Below are 21,790 nucleotides of genomic sequence, written 5' to 3'. Positions count from 1 at the left end.
AAAGAAGAATGAAGAGCACTAAAAGGGGAAAAAACAAAAGAAGCTAGCACAATCGGCCCATAAAAAACATAGTGACGAGCCATGAAAGATCTTAGTTGTTATGAACCAACAAGAAACCAAAACAAAAGGATTCTACCCCATGCTTGCTCTGTCCAGGATTGCCTTTTATCAAGCCAAAAACACCAAACAGCAAATCTCGATCATTACCAAATGGTTGAGGTGTGTAGATGAATGTGGGAAGAAGCAACATAGAATGCAAACAGTAAAGGTCTTTTTCCCCCTTTTGAGCTGTCAAGAGGAAAATGGGAAAGAAAGAAAAAAGTGAAGAGATATGCAACTTCCCAGATCAGCTACTTCAAACCCCCTTGAGATTAGAAATAATTTTCTTTCAGCTCCAGTCACCCATCAACAACTGCAGGGAATTATAGATGTTTCATCAAATGGAATCATCCCCTCCCCCACTGACCAGAAAGAGGTTTCTTAAAGCAATAGGCAGAGTAGATTGTCTCCCTTTTCACCCTCTCCTCTTCCTTTCCCATTCCCGACAATATACAAATAAAGCAGACATCAAATTACAATTGTGGATAATATATATGTCCAACATGATTTGAACAAGTTAAGATTCATGCTTATGCATCAAAAAGAGTGTCGGAAAGGAAAACCATAATAGTGTAGAAACAAGTTAATGCATAGAGAAAGATCCAAGTTGCCAACGATTATTGAAGATAAAAAAAAAAAGCCCCTTCCTCATTAATAGGATGATCAGGTCAAATAGGATGCACTCGATGGATGTAAGGACATACTAAGAAGAAAGCGGATAAGTTAAAATGGATATTTCAAGAAAACACTATTTAAAGAAAAAGAAAGAAACTAGAGTCACATGCAAGAAGAGTGTAGAACAACAATAACATACATGTAATGGCTGGATTGGAATTGATGGAAAATGCTTGAAAAGCCTTAGTCCAAGAAAAATCTCCAGTTGCTTCTGACGAGAACTATCTACAACTGCATTCTTATACCTTCTCTGAAGGGTAATTTTCATATTCTGTGCAGCAGAAAACTGTTTAAATTTGCCTGCATCTTCATTAAATATGCTAAGAATTTGGCTGTGCATAGCTTTGGAACCAGTATACAATGTTGCATGGGTATCACCAGCAACCAAAAACAAATCTGCTAATTGAGACACAGGTGATAAGATCGTCGATCTCTTAAACTCCTCAAATGTCATATCAAATCTCTTCCACGGTTTATCTGGGCAGGGATGATTCCAAGTAGTTGTTCTTGTGTTGTGATCAATAAAATATGTTTTGCCGGTTACAGCATCAGTCCGTTTCTCCCAGCCAGGGGGTAATGGAGCTGTGTAACCCCCATTGTTGTTATATGACTGATAGCCATATGCCAAATCACTGTCAAGTGATATACCTAACCGTCTGCACTGCTCCACGAAAACCTGGAGGGCACCAAAGAAACTAGCAGCATTGGTCCTATCTAAAGAATCAGCGCAATTGAAACGTATCACTCCATTTTGATGTGATCTTAAGCAGAATGCTCCATCAATGTCATCACTGTAAATTACTTCACCTTTGCAATCTTTGAGGCGCTGACGAGAAGGCAGATAATCCCCTTCAGTGATGCCTATAGCATTGGTGGGTGCTTTTAGAAGGTACCAAAGTCCTTCAATTGTTTGTTGTTCTCCTTTCAACTTCACACTGGCATGCCAATCGTAGTTTATTAAATGAACCCGAGAGTAAGGTAGTTTTCCAATTGATCTAATGTAATTCAAAGATTCCTCAAAATGCTGAACTAAAATCGATTCTGATTTGCCTTCACCATTCCTAAGCAAGTTAACGCATATAATTGGAACAAAGGCAATCTTTCGCTGATTCCCGCAAGCAGCTACATCTAGGTTTCTGGCATCATATCTTTTAGTTAACCTCTGATAATATTGAGCACTTCCTTTATAAGGGTCACGACTCGCAACATAGATTTCTGCTTCTGCAGCAGTCAGCTTTAACTCAGCACCCCACCAGATAGGAATAGTGCCTCTTCTCCAGATGTAAGTATTGAAAGGAACACTTTGCCCAGCCCTTTTAGGAATCCACACAAGTTGCTCACATTCAACTTCATTGCCTGCCCATCAAACAGTAGTGGTAATAAATATATAGGGATCATAATCACAATTACGTGCATCATTTTTAGACTAGGTATAGATGGCTATATATTGACAGATATCTTTAAAAAACATATCTCACAGATTTTTTCTGCAAAAACGTATTTCCAGCATGCCAAACAAAATTAAACAACCTAGGTTGTACCAGGTTATATTACATATTTAGAGCAGCGTCAACGGAAACACATACACACACATATATGTCAGGTATCAGAACACACTGCTGAAAAACTGAAACTAGATATAGAACTGATTCCACCATTCCACACAGACAACAGAAAGTATACACTAAAGACATACGTGGAGCACTGGCCCATTCAAATAAAAAATAGGATGAGCAGATAAATGCTCAAGAAAGAAAAGAAACAACTACTTTGCACCACAAATGAGGTTTGAAACATATTGACTATCGCTAACCAAAACCAGCAGGGTCCTGCAGAACTATGTCACACACCCTAACGGAAGAAGAAATGAACAAAGGCAGAGCTATTATTAAAGAAGATTCTTAACAAATATGGATGAGAAACAAAGAACCACAGTAAAAAAACAACCTGCTCTCTTTTTTCGATAAGTAATAATAACCACGTCTGTTCCCGCAAGGCCAACAAAAGCAAAAAAGAAAAAAACAATTTCAAGTTGTACAGGATAATTTTATGCTACCTGTACTATAGCAAGAATTCAAGCCCCTTGCCAGATACCGAGTCCCAGGGTGCAGCCTACTACGCCGAGCAGTGAGGGCAACAACCCCTTCTTGCTGACCTAAGCTTCCAAAACTTCGGGATTCTGCAAAGCCCTATGAATTATCATCGTCCCAATGAGCATTCATATATCACGGTCAATGTAATAGTTAAGAGTTTAGAACCTATTTATCAAAAAAGATAAAATATTGCACTAGTTACAACTTCAGTTTCTGACTCACAGTCAGCCAGCATTGACGGGAATAGAAAAACAAAATGCATGGAATGCACTGGAGCAAGAAGCCTAGACAGTAACCAATCAAATTATCAAACGAGAGTAGTAGTGAAGTTCGACCTCCAATTTGATCAACGATTTAATGGTTTCTTTTTTCAAGAATTATCAGAAATTTAAGAAGTCTTAGAAGAAGGCTACACGTTAAACTATGAAGCGGAATGACAACGCCTCCATTTTACTAGCATTTTAAGTTAAAATGCAGAAGAGGAGGGAAAGGCAGTTGATAAGAATTCTCAAATAAATACTCAAAACATCCAGGATAAAAGATCACCAAACAAAAAAGTCATCAGATTCAATTTGTAACTGTGAGAAAGCACGGGAGAAAAATATATTATTGATGTGTTTAAACAATAATACAAGGACCCCTATTTATAACAATACATACATTACTCCATGTAGGCTATACTTATTTAATGAACTAACTCTAACATTGCCCCTCAAGCTGGTGCATATAAATTATGTGGGAAAGCACGGGAAAAAAAATTTATTTATTAACAATGTTACAATGAGCCCTATATATAATACATATTATAGTCCTACTACATAAGGGACTAGGATATATTCTACTCCTACTACACATGAGACTAGGATTATTTACACATAACTATCCAACACTCCCTCTCAAGCCGGTGCATACAAATCATATGTATTGAGCTTGAAAATATCTGCAAGCTAATCATTCGACTTCACTACGAGTCATGCCAAACTCCTGGATAACTGTGCTGAACTTACCAAACCAAACTCGAGGAGACTGCTCTAGACCATAAAGTTACCGGCGCAAGCGACATACAAGGCCACTAGACTCCCCCTGAGCAACAAAACCAAGTGGTTGCTGATAAACAGAAGTTGGCCAAAAAGTCGCCGTAGAAATTTGAAAATAATGAGACTAAGCCGAATTCCACACTATAAAATAGGTTCTAAGACACAACCAGAAAACAAACTATTCTGGAAATTACTGTTCACGCCGGAAAATCATTGTTTACGCTGGAAAAAGTGCATTGTTCACGCCGGAAAAATAAAAGTTGTTAAAATTTGATGTAATTTATATGGGTAGGCTCGAAATCACTAGACGAGTAAGTTGTCCTAAAGAAGTTTTGTCAAAAAAGTGGTTGGAATGCCTCACACGGGCTGGAAAAGTTACTGTAGCTCGCATGAAAATTTCGAAGTTCTCGAAATTTGTAGGAAATTGTACTGGTGGACTCAGAATCACCCCACGAAACAATTGTCCTACAGAAAGTTTTGGAAATTCTAGCAGGAAAGTGCTCCACGCACCGGCACGTGTCAGATGCGCTCGCCGAAACCCTAGTTCTGGTGGCGTGTGAGAGACTTTCTGCCGGAGCTATTGAGTGGGGTTTTGTCGCCTGACTTTTCCGAACAAGATGATAGTGTTGGTTTTCGCACAACGCTTACCGATGAGGAGATAACACAAATCGATCTTGATCGTCAACCGGAAAGACGCACGACGACTGACTTTTCTGTTCCGATGGGACTGGAATTTCAGGGGTTTGGTCGCACAAGGGTTTCGGATCTGATGGTGGTACTAGTATAAGAACAGTACCACTGTAGCAGTGATGAACCCTAAGAACAAGACGAAGTTAGCGGAAAATTGCACGGCGATGAGATCTTTCTTCTTGGATGTCGCTGAAATGACGCACATCAATAATGTTCTCACTGAAGATGTGATACCATGTGAGAAAGCACGGAAAAAAATCCATTTATTAACAATGATGCAATGAGTCCTATATATAATATATATTCTACCCCTAGTATATAAGGAACAAGGACATATTCTACTCCTACTACATATAGGACTAGGATAATTTACACATAACTATCTAACAAATTACATGTATCGAGCTTGTTACATATATAACAATATGAGAACCAGTGAAGGACTTGGTGAACCAAAGTAGCTCACATGTTGCCATAGCTATGGCTCGATATTCTGCTTCTGCGCAAGATCGAGCAACTACATTTTGTTTCTTGCTTCTCCAACATACCAAATTTCCTCCTCCTAAAACACAATATGCAGATATGGAACGTCTATCAGAAGGTGATCTTGCCCAACCAGCATCAGTGTATCCAATAATATACTCGTAGCCTCGATCCTCGAATAGTAGTCCTTTGTTTGGAGCTGATTTTATATACCGAAGAATGCAAACAACTGCATCCCAATGACTATTGCAAGGAGAGTCTATAAACTGACTTACAGCACTCACAGGAAATGAAATGTCAGGTCACTGAGGTAATTCAATTTGCCAACCAGTCGCCAGTTGCCTATATCTTGCAAGATCATTAAGTGGTTCCCTCTGTCCTGGTGGAAGCTTAGTATTCGGATCTGTAGGAGTGTCAACAGGTCTGCAACCATCATTCTTGTCTTATCAAGAATGTCTAAAGCATATTTTCTTTATGAAATAACAATACCTGAGCTAGACTGAGCGATCTCAATACCTAGAAAGTACTTCAATCTGCCTAGATTCTTAGTCTGGAAGTCTTCAGATTAGTAACTGAATAACTGAGATGATGTGATCTCACTACGAGTCATGCTAAACTCCTGAATAACTGAGTTGAACTTACCAAACCAGGCTCGAGGAGATTGTTTCAAACCATAGAATGGCTTGCGTAATCGACATACAAGACCATTAGACCCTCCCTAGCAACAAAACCAGGTGGTTGCTCCATATAAATTTCATCCTCAAGATCAGCATGGAGAAAGGGCGTTCTTAATGTCCAATTGATAAAGAGGCCAATGACGAACAGCCGTCATGGACAGAAAAAGGCAAACATATGCTACTTTAGCCATAGGAGAGAAATGTTACTATAATCAAGCCCAAATATTTGAGTATATCCTTTTGCAACCAGACGAGCCTTAAGCTGATCAACCTGGCCATCTGGGCCGACTTTGACCGCATAAACCCAATGACAACCAACAATAGTCTTACCTGAAGGAAGAGGAACAAGCTCTCATGTACCACTCGCATGTAAAGCAGACATCTCGCCAATCATAGCATGTCGCCATCCTGGATGAGATAGTGCCTCACCTATAGACTTAGGAATGGAAACAGTGGACAAAGATGATATAAATCATAATGTGGTGATGACAAACGATTATAACTTAAAACATCATAATGGGGATTAGGATTAGTGTAGATCGTACACCTTTCCGAAGTGTAATTGGTGGACTAGGAAGAGACAAGTCCACAGTGGGTGCAAAAGTTAATGCAGGACGTGAATCATCTTGGCCTGATGCTGGCGGGGACGACGATGATAAGTCAAGAGAGGTGGCCTTGTGGCGGGAGATGTAGGAGGAGCAGTAATAGACTTCTCAAAAGTCGGTATAGGTAGGAGTGGCTATGGTGGTGTTGGGTGGCTACGGATGTGGATGTAGGAGGAGGGACAATATATTCCTCACAATTAGGTATAGGTAAGACCTCAGATATATCATATCAGGATGATAAGATGAAGTAAAGTAAGGTTGAGACTCAAAAAATGTGTCACCGGCTGACATAAGATATGTACAAAAATCAGATGAATAGCAATGATACCCCTTTATGAACCCGAAAATAACCAACGAAGACACGCTTGAGAGCACGAGGAGCTAACTTATCTTTTTCAGGAGCCAAGTTATGAAGAAAATATGTACTCCCAAAAACATGACGAAGAGAGTATAAGGGTAACTTAGGGAATAATACTGAATGTGAAATTTGATTTTGGATGGACGATAAAGGCATCCGATTAATTAAGTAACAAACTGTAAGGCATCTTATCAGGATGAAGGCATCTTATCAGGATGATAAGATGAAGTAAAGTAAGGTTGGGACTCAAAAAATGTGTCACCGGCTGACATAAGATATGTACGAAGATCAGATGAGTAGCAATGATACCCCTTTATGAACCCGAAAATAACCAACGAAGACACACTTGAGAGCACGAGGAGCTAATTTATCTTTTCCAGGAGCCAATTTATGAAGAAAATATGTACTCCCAAAAACACGAGGAAGAGAGTATAAGGGTAACTTAGGGAATAATACTGAATGTGAAATTTGATTTTGGATGGACAATGAAGGCATCTAATTAATTAAGTAACAAACTGTAAGAATTGTATCGCCCCAAAATACAACGGAATATGGGACTGAATGAGAAGTATGCGAGGCTGCGAGCAGTTTCAATGAGATGCCTACTCTCTCTCTGCTACCCCATTCTTTGAGGAGTATATGGACAGCATATTTGATGGATAATTCCGTGAGAAGTCATAAATGGTTGAAACTGAGAGGGTAAGTATCGTAAGACATTATCACTACGAAAAGTGCAAATATAAACACCAAATTGAGTTTTTATTTCAGCACAAAAACCCTGAATATAGAAATAACTCAGAACGTTAGGAAAATTCAAGTACGTCTTAAGTAATCATCAATGAAACTAACAAAATAACGAAATCCTAAGGTTGAACTAACTCTACTGGGACCCATTTATCATAATGAACTAAAGCAAAAACAGACTCTCAGCACTACGTGAAAATGTGGCTCGAATATATTTCCTAAGTTGATATGACTCCCAATCTAATGTAGACAAACTAGACATTTGTAACTGGACATGTTATGGAGGGATCGTGGGAATTAAGGTAGTAAAGGTCTTGTGATTCACGCCTTGTGCCAATCGTCTGCCCCGTATTGCAGTCCTGCATACTAAAAGAATCATCAATGAAATATATACCACAATGAAGGGCACAAGTCAAACGACTAACAGATGGACTACCAAGGACATAAAGAACAGAATATAAAGTGATAGAGGACAGGGGATTAGCTTGTCCAACTCCTTTTGCTTTTGTTTGGACTCCATTAGCTAAAGTAACATTGGGAAGAGACTGTGAATAAACAATATTTGACAAAAGTCACCTATTACCAGAAATATGATCAGAGACACCTGAGTCCATGATAAGTTGGTATTTTTCCCAACTTCTTTTATGCCTTTAATAAAGTTTTGCCCCAGTTGATGTATTAATGGACTAATTATGTTTTGAATGTTATAATTGCAGGTCGTGGAGTTGGGTGAGAATTAATAAAATTGAAAATCATCAAATACCTGCAACTACAAGAAAAACATCAAATTCAGTCCAAAACTAAAGAAGCAAAAGTCTATCCTGCGTGGGCCACGTAAGTCACCCACGCAGTTGGAGAGCTTGGAGGCTGAAAGTTTAAGTTCTGGAAGTGGCCACGCATCCTGCGTGGGCCACGCTACCTGGCCACGCAAGACCCGACGAGGATAATTTTGTCCATCTGTTCAGAAGACTATAAATAGTACTTTTTTGGTCTTTTTTTATAACTTCTGACAGAGAGGAATATTGTACGAGCGGCTGTGAGTTTTCCTCAGGGTTGACAAATGGCATCACGGTTTCTCAATCTTCTTTTCTATTAGTATCAATGACAGGATTAAAGGATAATTTGATTATTTCTTCTATTGTCATGTCTAGCTAAATTCATTAGCTAGGGTTATGAATCTGGAATGGTGTTATGACTATGGGTTATTAATATAGATTTGTCTTTGATTAAATATTGTGTTATCTAATTGCTCCATGCTTTCTTGTATGATTTGGTGGTTGCAAACACTAGATTAACGCCCATCACACTTAGTTCTAACTTGGAAAAGTGGAACTGAGTTTAGGTATAAAGCAATTAGCAAAGAATTGGGTAGATTAAGGAATTAATCTCATCTCAATTGATAGAATCAAACTAGGAATAAGGAGATTCTTACTTGGGCATTAACAATTGTATTGCATAGAGCTCTAAATAGTCTGGAAAGACATTTGTGAGTAAAAACCCCTTAGCGTTGGAAAATACTAAGTTGGTATTATTGATATTGTTGTCATAATACATGTTTGATTGATTGGAATCGAATACATCTATACCCATAGCATAGCATACACGAAGGAGGAGCAACCCTAGTGCTTTCTCTCATTGGTTACTGCTTTCTAATTATTTTCACATTCTAAGTGTTTGATTAAACTTCAAAGTCATAACTTTTAGAAGTAATTGCAGAAAATCAATCTTTTATTTGAAGATTACTTTAAGTTCATTGAATTCACCAACTCTTTGACATTCTAGCACACACCATACTCCTCGTGGGATCGACCCAACCTTGTTGGGTTTATTATTGCGATCGACCGTAATACTTTCAATTTGAGAGTAGGATTGGACGTGACCCGTCCATGATTCATGGTCCAAGAGTAGTAGACTAGAAAACACAAGCAAAGAAATTACCAACAACAGAAGTATCAATCTGAGTGACAGAGGCTACTTGTGGAAGTATCTGCTTAGTTGCTCGATGCTGAAGGAATTCATTATACTCCCCCTTCAAATAAAGAAAATCCATGTTACCTACCGTCCCGGTCTGAGCAATATGAGCATTTCTAGGTGGTCGGCCATGCAAAGAGTAACACACCTCGAGTGTGTCCAAGCTTATTACAATAAGAACACTTAGGTCGAGATCTTCCAAAGCGACCTCCTCCGTCTATTCTCCATAGTTTGAGATGCCCGATTTTCCACAGTCTGGGATGCGAGATCTGTGATGTTGTGTGACTGGGTGCTACCGCAAGGCGAAGTAATTGAGAGAATAATTCATCAACTATAGGGACAGTCAGACTAGCCAAAATCTAGTTGCATAACGAATCAAGATCATTAGGAAGTCCAACGAGGGTAAGAACTATGAAAATTTCGTCGCTGCTCTTGTTGCTTTTCAACACTAGCAAAAACCGGCATCAACATCTCAGATTCCTCCATGACTGCATGTACTCGTCCCAAGTAGGCATATCTAATTCCTGTTTCTTTAAATTTGTCATCCGTGATATCACATCATAGAAACGAGATATGTCATTAGTGTATAAAGTGCGAGACTTTTTCCAAATTAAGTAACATGTCTGAAATGGACGAAACAAGGGCATTAACTTGGAATCAATATATCGCCACAAGATACTACATAACTGAGCATCGATCTTCTCCCAAAGCACTTTGGTCTTTTCATCTCCCTCACTAGCCTTTTTGGTTAAATGATCTTGAACACCTTGACCTTTACATCATAACTCAACAGACGAAGCCCACGCTAAGTAGTTTGAACTTTCCCTTAAAGGTTCCGAAGTAATCATAACACTTGGACTTCCAGAACCCGTACTTTTAGAACCAAAAACATCAAATCCCAAAGACATCGTTGGGATGAAGAGGGATCCAGCAGATTATCACCAAATAAAGGAAAGAATCAACTATAACTCGTTGAAATAGGCGAAGGACACACAGTAGTTGCCGGAAAATATATCTTTTGCCGAAAAAATAAAAAGTTCGATGAAACTGTTGACACCTGAGTGGGTAGGCTTGGATTGAAGAGATGAAGCAGAAAGAATCGCCGGAATCTGCAAAAACAGTCGCCTAAGTTCCCAAAAAATCACTGGAAAATAAAAAACTTGTCAAATTTTGGTGAAACTTTGATGGGTAGGCTCAGAAAAACCTCGCGAACAAGTTGTCCGAAAAAAGTTCTCCGAAATTTGGCGGAAATGACCACATGCGACGGCACGTGAGTCGGACCTCCACCGGAAAAAACTCTGCTAACGGCACATGAGAGCGCGTAGCACACTTTGTGCTGGAGAAATTTTTGGGGTTTGGTCGCCGGAGGCTGCCGATGGAAAATAACTTTCTTGTGGACAACCCTGATTTGCTGGAAAAAAAGACTAGTTAACTGAATTGTTTTCTTCCCGAAGTTGCTGAAATTTATGCACAACGATAAATCTCTCACGATTGCTCTAATATCATGTGAGAAAGCACGGGAGAAAAATATATTATTGATGTGTTTAAACTATAATATAAGGACCCTATTTATAACAATACACAATACATACATTATTCCTATTCCATGTGGGACTATACTTATTCACATGAACTAACTCTAACAGTAACGGTGACCATTGTACAAAAGACCAACATGATCGCCAAGAGGAGTCTATCCATGAAAGAATTAGATAATATTTCTATTCAAGCAAGAAAAAACAAATTTGACGCATAGTTTCATAACTTTATGCCTTCAACTTGTCAAAGGTCAACACAGGGCACATATCTTACTAATGAGCCAACTGCAGCATACCCTAACTTTTAAAGCTTGGACCAGAAGAGCTTAAGGACATCAGACATATCAGCTGGTGGGGAGCTTTTTATAAGATCATCTTCAAGTTGTTGACACAGAGACTAAGAGGTTATGCTAAAGTTAGCTTCTGACACACATTTGCCCATTATTTTTTATTTTTTATTTTTTGATAAAGTACATTTACCCTTTATTAAGGAAGACAGATCATTGATGTGATTCTCATTGCCAACAACTGTTTAAACTCAAGGAAAAGACAAAGGGGGGCTGGCTTGTGTTGCAAATTGGTCATTGAAAAAGCTTTTGACCATGTAAATTGGATCTACCTACTCAATATGCTGACAGAGATGTGGCTCGGTGAGAAATAGATCAAATGGATAAGTTTCTGCATCTCCACTGTCATATTTTCCATCATTATGAATGGAACTCCCAGAAGATTTTCGTTCCTTCTCGCAGGGGGTTGAGACAAGGGGACCTTCTATCCCCTTTCCTATTTGTTCTGGTCATGGAAGGGCTTAGCAAAATGTTATGCAAAACTAGGGATCTTAACTTGGATCAAGGGTTTCTCAGTGAATGCAAGGAATCTTCAAAGAATTGAAGTTATGCACCTTTTCTATGCAAATGACACCTTAATCCGTTGTGGAGCTGAGGAAAACCAATTAAGGAATCTAAGAGTCATTTTGCTGATTTTTGAGGCAGTGTAGCAGCCAAAAATCAACATTGAGAAAAGGTTTTACGTATCCCGTGAACGAGATGCAAGATCTTGTGATTAATTTTGGAGGCTAGATAGGGCCTAGGGGAACTTCCAACAACATATTTGGGGATGCCTTTGGGGACCCGACATAAAGCCAAAGAAATATGGCAAGGAGTCATCACAAAGTTTGAAAGAAATTGGATATATGGAAAAGGCTATATCTCTCACTTGGAGTTAGAGTGGTCCTAATTAACAGTGTACTTGATTCTCTTCCAACCAATCTAATGTACGTTTCTCCAATACCCTCTAAGGTGAGGAAAACATTGGATAAATCAAAAGAGACTTCTTATGGGATGGCGACAAAGAGAAAGGAACTTCCACTTGATTAAATGGGACAAAGTGTTGCTGGAAAAGAAAGTAGGTGGTCTTGGGATCAAAAATTTGAAGAACTAAAACAACTCATTGTGGTAGAATGGCTATGGAGATATGGAAAAGAAGAAGGTTACCCATGGAGGAATTCGATTTAAATGCAAGTATGGGGATCGCAAGGCTTGGTGTACCGACTCTGTGAACTCGCCTCATCGTTTCGGCCTCTAGAAGCATAATAGTCTCTGGCTACAATTTAAGGCTAACATTGCAATCAAATTAGGTGATGGAACGAAGATACTTTTTTGCATTGATGAATTGTTAGGTCAATCCCCCCTAAACAGTACTTTCCCTGATCATTATTAGTTTATTTTGGATACTGAGAAGTCAGTTTATCATTGCTAGCACAATGAAATTGGAGCCTCAACTTTAGAAGGTAATGCTTTAACTGGGAGATTCAAAGATTGGCCAAACTGTTGCACGACATCGACAAAGTGCTTTAATAACAAGCTGAGTTAAGTGGAACTGTAGCTCCTAATCACATATTTAGACCTCAAAAGTTTTAAAAAGAAACACACACAAACACACACATAAGAGAGAGAGGGAGACAGAAGCTTGTTCTTGGACATTAAACAAGCCAAGCCAAAAAGCTTAGTTTGCTTAAATTGAGCTCGACAGCAAGCTCAAGTTTGGTTGCTTTAATAGACAAACAAGCTAAAAGTCAAGCTTAATGAGCCGCTCACTCTTTAATCACGTGCAAAAATTCATCTATACCCTACCTATGAATAGTAACATATAACTCTGATGCATAAATACTTGTTTGCAGCTTCATAACAGCTGTTCAGTAGGAAGCACAGAATGCAGTAAAGTAGACAAACTTGCACAAAGGGCAGTGATTTAGAATGACAAAGTACAGCAAAATTGATCATAAGCCATTATTTTGTTTTTCCTTTTTTTCCCTTGCATCACACACATAGAAGTGGAACTTATTGCAAGTGTCGAATGCCACACCAAAAAAAGTACAGTATCTAAGGGTACCAAGTACGAAGTAAAACCTGCAGAAGAACGACACAATGCTCTGGAAGTCCAATCTTTCTGAAGGGCACTGAAAACCATTTATTCCACACAAATTCATCATCAGGATTCTGCAAGGGCATACGACTTGGAAAAGGTCTAGTAATGTCCCTCGATTCACAAAAATAATGCTTGCCATCAATGTCAAGCTCTGTCACTTCTTGAACATTCTTTAATTCACCTTTGCCCAGTGGCTGAGGGTTTTGAAGTGAAATCTTGATCCATTGGCTCTCAGTTACTGTATATACACATCCACCCCCAGGCAAATTTGGAATGCTGGCTGACAACTTTGTCGCAACAAGAAGTAAACCAAAGCTCCCAAGGGCAGTATATCCTAGCACAGCCCTGGCATAGGTTATACTCTTGCACAGCCATTTTGAACCATTCGTCACATAATCTAAGGCTTCACTTTGAGAATTGAAAACATCATATCCTGTCTTTTCATTGTAGCGAAGATTTCCAGTTGTGGGATCAACATAGATCACCTGAGTGTCAGTCCTTGAAGACAAACTAACAACAATATATACTTCACTAGATTCCAGTGTAACAACAACAACAGATGTATCCCGCGGATGTCCAGCTGAAGTGAGTAAGAAATAAAATGAGTGAACAGACCAGAAAAATAGAACACACTATTCAATTAGAAAAAATATGTAAGAGACAAAAGAAGCTATACAGCTGAACATGTTCACTCTTTCTAGCAAGCAAAGGTGAAAAAGTGGATGGTTTTATCGCCCTAGCATTGTAGCTCATGAATCATGATAGCTGTATCTATCAAACGGAGCAAAACAAAATGAGACACCCAAAAATTGTTCCTTCAAAAAGCACTAGATAGTCAACTTTTCAGAGCTCCCAGTGGATTCAACCTCCAAAAGGCACTTTTAAGTAGTAAATGAAGTTGAAAAGGCAAGATGCATGGAATTGAATACCCTGGTCAAAAGTTCACATGAACATATTGATTGGTGACGGAAAAAGACTTGCATGCTCAAATAAAACAACAATTACTACTATGCCTAAATCTCTAAGTAGTTGGTGTCGGCTACCTGAATTCTCTATTGAAATCACACTATTTTGGCTGTTTCATTCCACTACACAATAACTTTGCCTCTTTTAATGACAAATTAGGGACTTTTGGGAGCTAGGAATTCCCTGTATGCCACTCCTATCCCTACACTATCATACATGCTAGTTTATACATGTATGGATATTCTCCACCAATGGTATCAACAAGGAGCTTCATTGTTTTATGACACAGGATCATAGCTCTGAGGGCAGTTTTTTTTCCTTTGACAAAGTAATAAAATTTTATTGATGAAGTAATAAAATTTTATTGATGAAGGGTGTGAAACACCTGTGTAGAAGTAGTACACCAAAAAATATATAGCCTTATGGTTTTCCACAAAAGCCACCCAATCTTCTACACAAATAGGAATCTCATAGATGCATCAAAAAGCGATAAGGGTTAAGAGGCTACTCATCAATCATACATGATTTTCACATAAAATGCACATAAGAACACAATTTCCAATAATTACCACAATAAACCTACAGTATAATAGCAATGCAGCTAAATTTTTAATAGAGCTACCATTTTTAGCAAAGAACTACCACACAGCAAAATAATCAAAAAAAAAAGTGTCAAAAATGCCTCTAACCTATTGGATTTAGCTTAAGTTTATCCTCCATACACCTATTGAACCGTAAAAGCCCCTAATGATAATTTTGGACTAAAACTACCCCTAATATTAACATTTGCCTAACCTTCCATTTTACACCCCCTCTTCCTCTTCCACAGCGCAAAAAAACCCAGACATCCTTAGCTTCCATTTTCCTTCTTCTGCAAATTCACTAGACCTATCCCATTCTTGATTAACAATATGACCCATTTACTTTTCCTGCAAGGTAATGGTTGCATTGGCACTCTTCCAAGCATCAACCTACAATGCCTTGTAAATTTCAGTGCCTCAAACAATCATCTCAATGGGTCCATACTAGGTATTCTGTCAGTATTCCCTGCTAGCTTCATCTCTTTCTGATAATATTTATTGTGGCGGTCCATTGCCACCTTGTATTCATTTTTTCCTTCACCCTCACCTTCATCTTCACCAAAATATGTTCATAAGAAATCCAAAAAGCTCTATGCAGCAGCCATTGTTGCAATATCAATTGGCTCAATGCTTGGGCTTCTCATATTTTTTTTTTTTTTTTTGAGAAGGTAACATATTTATATATTAATAAAAAGACTTCACTAAAAAGGTGAAGTCACCCATATTTACAAGGAAAATGCCCAGAAAGAAAAATAAACATTAAATATCCTTGGTCATCTCACAAGGAATCTAGAACATCAAAAATGGATTCATGATCCTCCAACAACTTTCCTTTACACCAAAAATAGAAAAGCGCCAAACATTTCATCTTTATCTTCTGGATGTTACTGGACTTGTCTTCAAAACATCTTTGGTTTCTCTCTTCCCAAATTGTCCACCATATGCATGTCGAAACAATTCTCCATCTCTCTTTATAACTAGTAATGTTGCCCTCTTTATTCCAGCAATTTAGAACATCATTAATTTTTTCTGACATTGCTCATGAAATTCCCCGTAAGCTGACGAAGATTCTCCATATTTGTACAGTGAATTTACAATGCAAAAAAAGATGGCTAATTGTCTCTGTCTTCTCTCCACATAAGTAACATCTAGAGCACAGGTGGAATCCTCTTTTGATTAAGTTGTCTTGTGTTAGTACTGCTTCTTTTGCCAATAACCATGTAAAGCAAGCAACCTTGTGTGGAATTTTTACTTTCCATATCATCTTCCATGGCCAACAACCAACCCGATTGTTTGACAAGTTGAATTCCTTGTAAGCAGATCTAACAGAAAACTTCCCTGCCTATTCTTTTGCCATACGATAAGATCTTAATTAGAATTGATACCACGAAATAGCTCCAAAGTATTGTAAAAGTCAGTTACTTTTTCAATCTCCTAATCATTTAGCAATCTTCTGAATGTAAGGTTCCATCCCTGATTCGTCCATGCCTCATGTAATGTTACTTGTTGTTGATTCAAAGAATATATGTCAGGAAAGAGATCCTTCAATGGTCCTTGACCTAGCCAATTGTCATCCCACAGTGAAATCTTCCTACCATTTCCTACCTTGAACTTGGATTTGTTAATCAGTTTTGGCCACAGATTCCTGATTGATTTCCACAAGCTGACACCGTATGGGTTTCTCACTGATTTGGTTGTCCATTTTCCTTCCATTCCATATTTCTCCGTAACAACCTTCGTCCACAATGATTGTTCATCTGCTGCAAGTTGTCCATTTTCCTTGGGCTTCTCATATTGTTGTTGATTCTTTACCTTCGTATACTGGAAAGAGTACTCATATAGCATCAATTATCGATACATGCCGACGTTGTCAAGGCTCTGCCAGGCGCCAGCTTTAGAATGGAGACGATTGGCATCCTGCGAGCCTCTACGAGGTGAATGAAATTAAAGTTACTTACCGGGAATTTGGCTAAGCTATACCAATCCCGGCGCCACCTCTATGACGTAGGAATCTTCCATCATCGAGAATTTCATTGTGATCCACGACGCTCCGCCAATTTTGCAGCTAGGGCTCTCTACAATCTCAAGTTAAGCATGGGCTCCCTTTCCAATAAATTGAAGTTCTGAGTCTAATTGATACGTACTTAGAGACAATTTCTGCTGATCCAGAGTCTAATTTGTGAGCTTCCTGATAACCTAAGGAGTCTTAAAAGCTTGTTAATCTGGACCTTTTGTTAAAAACTTGTGTTACTCAGTGAGTTCAACTACTGATGTACATATTGAGTTGTACAACAACTCGTTTACCGGTGAGTTTCCGGCGAAAAGAAGTTTAAAGATGACAGCAGCTGTGGTTTTTTGGGTTCCGGTTTGGTCGGTTTAAGAGACTACTCCTCAATCATTCAGGAATTTCACATAAAATTCACATAAGAATACAATTCCCAATATTTACCACAACAAACCAACAGAAAAATAGCAGTGCAGCTAAATGCTTAATAGAGTTACCATTATTAGCAAAGAATTTCCAAACAACTAAGCGAGAAAACAGGTACTAGTTTAATATCCAGACTTCAAATCTTACCAGATGAATCCATGCCGTGATAAATAAATAGTTTATGTACTCATGAGCATTACAACTTTGAATCTGACAAGATAAATGGAATGAGAAGTGTTAGAAAATTACCGAAAGAGGAAAAGTAATATTTTGTGTCCTATAGGAAAAATCATCTTTGCTAGATAAAAAGGGAAAGTTCATCTTATTCACCTGAATTCACATTATCATCACTTCATCAACATCCTCAGAAAAAAATTGCACCTTTCTGCCACAATTCTGATATTATTTACTGCTTTCGAATCTGCAAAAGAAGTATACAGGTCTGACAGTTCTATTCCATACGTTCCCAATCAATGAATGAAATTGAACTACAGAAACAACATCACTTTTTTTTTCTCCTACACACAAACAAAACCAGCATAAATCCTAATCGTAACAAGATCTTTAATTATTCTTTCCACTCAAACAAACAAAGAAAGTTCCTTCAAATATACCCTTGAAAACCTTCAAAAGCTATATTATATGGGTTTGTTAATATGGATCCTCTAAAACCTACCTAAAAACTAAGTCCAAGCTAAGCTTCGTGATAACTCATTACCAAGGTGAAAAATATTATATTTTGGAAAAAGAAAAGTCTCCAAGCTGAATAATTGAAACTTACGGGGAAAAAAGAATAATTGAAACTTAATTTCAGCAATTAAGAAAGGACTTCAGAATGGGTCTAATGAAACTAATAATCCATTCATTTCCCAATCAAGCAAAACAAGATTATTCGATAAAACCCTCTAAGATTCAGAATTCGCTGATCACTTTAAGTATAAACAAGTAAAAAGGAAATCAATGTATACGACTCAAATGCCCAAAAGATCAAAACTATTCATGATTCAAGCCAAGATGCAAATTGGATATGACAATTAAATCAGAACAGATCAGAATATGTGGGAGTTGGGCGATACCAAGTATCAGAACGAAATGTAACTCACCGGAAAATTCTCCAGAAGAGAGAGAGAGAGAGAGAGAGAGAGAGAGAGGTGTCAAATTGTGATGCGATGTTTTTTGGGCGAAGAAATATGTATTGGAGTACCATTCTACATCCACATGGTACAATACAACTATCACAAAGTAATATAGATCATAATTTATATCTATGGCTATCAATTATTAATTATTAATTATTAATTATTATTATTATTATAGTATTATTATTATTATTAGTCTATTAATATATAAAAGGAGAAGCAAATTCATGATATTATGCCAAGTGTCAAAACAAAATATCGACACGTGTCATGTTTTAGGACAAAACTCCAATAAATTTCGAGATTCAAAAAAATAAAAAGAAAAAAAATACAAATACAAAATTTAAATAATTAACCAATTCAGTTATTCAACATCATGGGGTCTCACGTATTTATGTTAAAATATTACACAAAAAATACATTTTTTGGCAGTTAATTATGTCAAGTGTCAAAACAAAATATCGACACGTGTTATGTTTTAGGACAAAACTCCAAGAAATTTGGAGATTCAAAAAAATAAAAAGGAAAAAAAATACAAATACAAAATTTAAATAATTAACCAATTCAGTTATTCAACATCATGGGGTCTCACGTCTTTATGTTAAAATATTACACACAAAACACATTTTTTGGCAGTTAATTTATATTATTTATTAAACCTGAAAATTTTAAAAAATAACATAGAAAAGATGTTCGTAAAATTTTTTAAACCTTCGGTAGTTAATAGAACATGGAATCCCACAACTTTTGCAATTAACTAAGGGATACGTTTTTTTTTTTCTTTCTTTAAGTTTGAAAAGAAAATTGATTTTAGATTATTATTTATAAATTGCATATTTAGATATCACTTTCCCTAAACTTTCTCCGCAAAACCTAAAATTGTCGCTCAACTATCTAACTCACCACATCCACTTTTATTATATTCGCTAACTATCTACAAATACTCAAACTCAAGAAGTTGGCATAGAAATTTGACATCCATCAACTTTAATTTTGGTTGTGATATCAACTTCCTTCAAGCATCCCATGATATTCTAACCACCGACCCTTCTTCGCATAATTCTCAAATATATGATCATTGTCTTGAGACAATGGATAGAAGAGATAATGAGTGTAGCAGATTTTCAGAAAATATGAATATCATTGTTCGGATTAATATTTCCCCATCAATGTGTTTGTTTGATGAAGTTATTACATGTAGATCTTTCATATCTGTGATAGGTTGTAAAAGGTGATGGATTTTAGTTTATTTAGAAATTGATTTTAGGATACGTATTGTAGTAGTGCTGGAGCCAAGCATATGAGGATTCCAATTGTTGGAACTAAATTTGGTATTGAGGTGTAGCTAATTGATTAATATGTATTGTGGTAGTTTGCTAATTGTTGATTTAAATAATTATTTACGGGATTGTAGTCATTTCCTATATTTAGATTTGATATATGGCAAGTGGGTTTGGAGAATCAACTAGCAGGACACCCTCAAGTCCTTCTTGCTCCACTAACAATGGTAATTGTAACGATGCTGACAACTTCGAGTGCAATATTTGCTTTCATTAAGCGCAGAACCCGATTGTTACTCTCTACGGCAATAATGGAGGTAATATATTAACGCTTTACTACATATTTGTACTCCTTAATGATTGTTGCTCCTTTTAAGTTATGTACTTATCGTGTTTAATGACATATTTTTTCATCCGCATGTGGCTGCTATTCGTAATCTAATGTACTAGGGAGTAGCCCATGTGTCTTAGTTGGGTACCAGCATAGCATCACATGCCAAATGCAAAACTTTGAATTATAGGATGCCTCACATGATTTGACTGAATATTGTGGAGTCATGGTAATTTCGTGACATGCTTTTCATTCAGATTTTTTTGAGCCATCGACTTATGAGATATCTAAAAAAGAAATATTGGTAATTTGTAATTTAATCAATAAGCAATATTTCTTAGTTACACATTTTTTTTGCAGAAATTTTTTTTCTACCACAGTGGGAAGTAAACTGCCTCATGACCCTCGAATGCTGACTAATCCGCCTCTTCTTCGGAATAGAGTGAATACAAATATCATTCTCATATTTTAGGTATACTTTTATCATGCCTTGAATATTTTTCTCCTTATCTGTATAAAAAAAAAAATAGGAACTAGGTGCCATCCATATAGTAGAAATTGTGCTGCTTCTTAAAAAAAAAGAATAATGAATAAATTAAAACAAGTAGCTTGAAATTATAAGTTGGATATACATATGTTTAGGTATTCATTTTGCTGTTTAGAAATCACATTCATAGTCAATAACAAACAATGCAAAAATTATTGTGATTTTTTTGGATTAGCCACTGTGATGTAAAATAAGTATTCTGCAGAAGTATTGTTGCGGAAGAAAGGATTTTACTAATGTTTAGATATCATGCCTATAATATGGAAATTTATTTTTAGCTACAAAAAATATAGGTTATTATGTTTCACTATGAAGTATTGGTATGAGCCTATATATTCATGTTTAGAGACCTTGATTGTTGTATATATATATATATATATATATATATATATATATATATATATATATATATATATATATATATATATATATCAATGCTTCTAAATGTTTATTTGAACAGAGTAAATCTACTTTATACTCATTATGATGCTTGCAACCTTTAGGAAAAATATTCTGTTTAACTTATGAAATTTGGAGTTCATCATTATAAGCCTAGCTTTCAGCTTTATACAATTAAGTGTTAAAATAAATGATGAATTTTTTTGTTAGTACAGTAACTTTAAAATATTTGTTAGAAGGATATGAAAATTATGCTAGAAGTAAAGTGTTGAAAATATATTTGGAATTATCTAAGCTCTAAAAGCTTTGCCCCTATTAAAAATCGATGTGTTTATATATAAATCACATTCATTTTGCTAAGTCAAAAGCTAAGCTTCAATAGTGTTCAGTTGTAATGGTAAGTGCAGTACTTTGAAGCTTTGAATAATATTGGAAAATATGACAAATGAGGCAAAAAAAAAATTATTTACTTTACTTTTTGTTTATACTTAGTTTTAGTGGCTTAAAAATTTCATATTTTAGAGAAAGTACTTCTATCGAGGATAATGAAAAATAATAGGGGTAAAGCTTATTTTTCATTAAAAAAGCAGTTGGGAGTATTTTTTTAGTAGTTACACTTTTTTTTCATGTAGGTTACATTATTTTATACATATTTTCTCTACTGACTATTTCTCACTTTGTGGTATTAATAGTACTTGATGCTATTCTATTGAGAGATT

The 21,790-nt window shown here is 36.7% G+C and overlaps 1 protein-coding gene across 4 annotated transcripts in view; it reads right to left on the bottom strand.

The window, feature by feature from the left end:
* LOC104228812 (probable phosphoinositide phosphatase SAC9) overlaps positions 1 to 18,575 on the bottom strand; it is a 46,449-nt gene extending 27,874 nt beyond the window's left edge. For 2 of the 4 annotated variants that reach the window (XM_070150172.1, XM_070150174.1), the window contains exons 1-6: positions 18,479 to 18,575; positions 17,706 to 17,796; positions 17,523 to 17,585; positions 13,379 to 13,977; positions 2,831 to 2,963; positions 914 to 2,130 (exon numbers count right to left, since the gene is read on the bottom strand). In XM_070150172.1, coding sequence (XP_070006273.1) covers positions 914 to 2,130; positions 2,831 to 2,963; positions 13,379 to 13,977; positions 17,523 to 17,535 — 1,962 coding nt within the window. In that variant the 5' untranslated portion in view covers positions 17,536 to 17,585; positions 17,706 to 17,796; positions 18,479 to 18,575. Of the gene's footprint in view, positions 1 to 913; positions 2,131 to 2,830; positions 2,964 to 13,378; positions 13,978 to 17,522; positions 17,586 to 17,705; positions 17,797 to 18,156; positions 18,177 to 18,478 lie in introns of those variants that run through there. The other 2 variants (XM_070150175.1, XM_070150173.1) reach the window with 2 other exon arrangements.
* Between the last annotated feature and the right edge of the window lie 3,215 nt (positions 18,576 to 21,790).

The sequence above is a fragment of the Nicotiana sylvestris genome, chromosome 6 (genome assembly GCF_000393655.2).
Source record: "Nicotiana sylvestris chromosome 6, ASM39365v2, whole genome shotgun sequence".
Lineage (NCBI taxonomy): Eukaryota > Viridiplantae > Streptophyta > Magnoliopsida > Solanales > Solanaceae > Nicotiana > Nicotiana sylvestris.
This window is presented reverse-complemented; position numbering and strand designations above follow the sequence as displayed.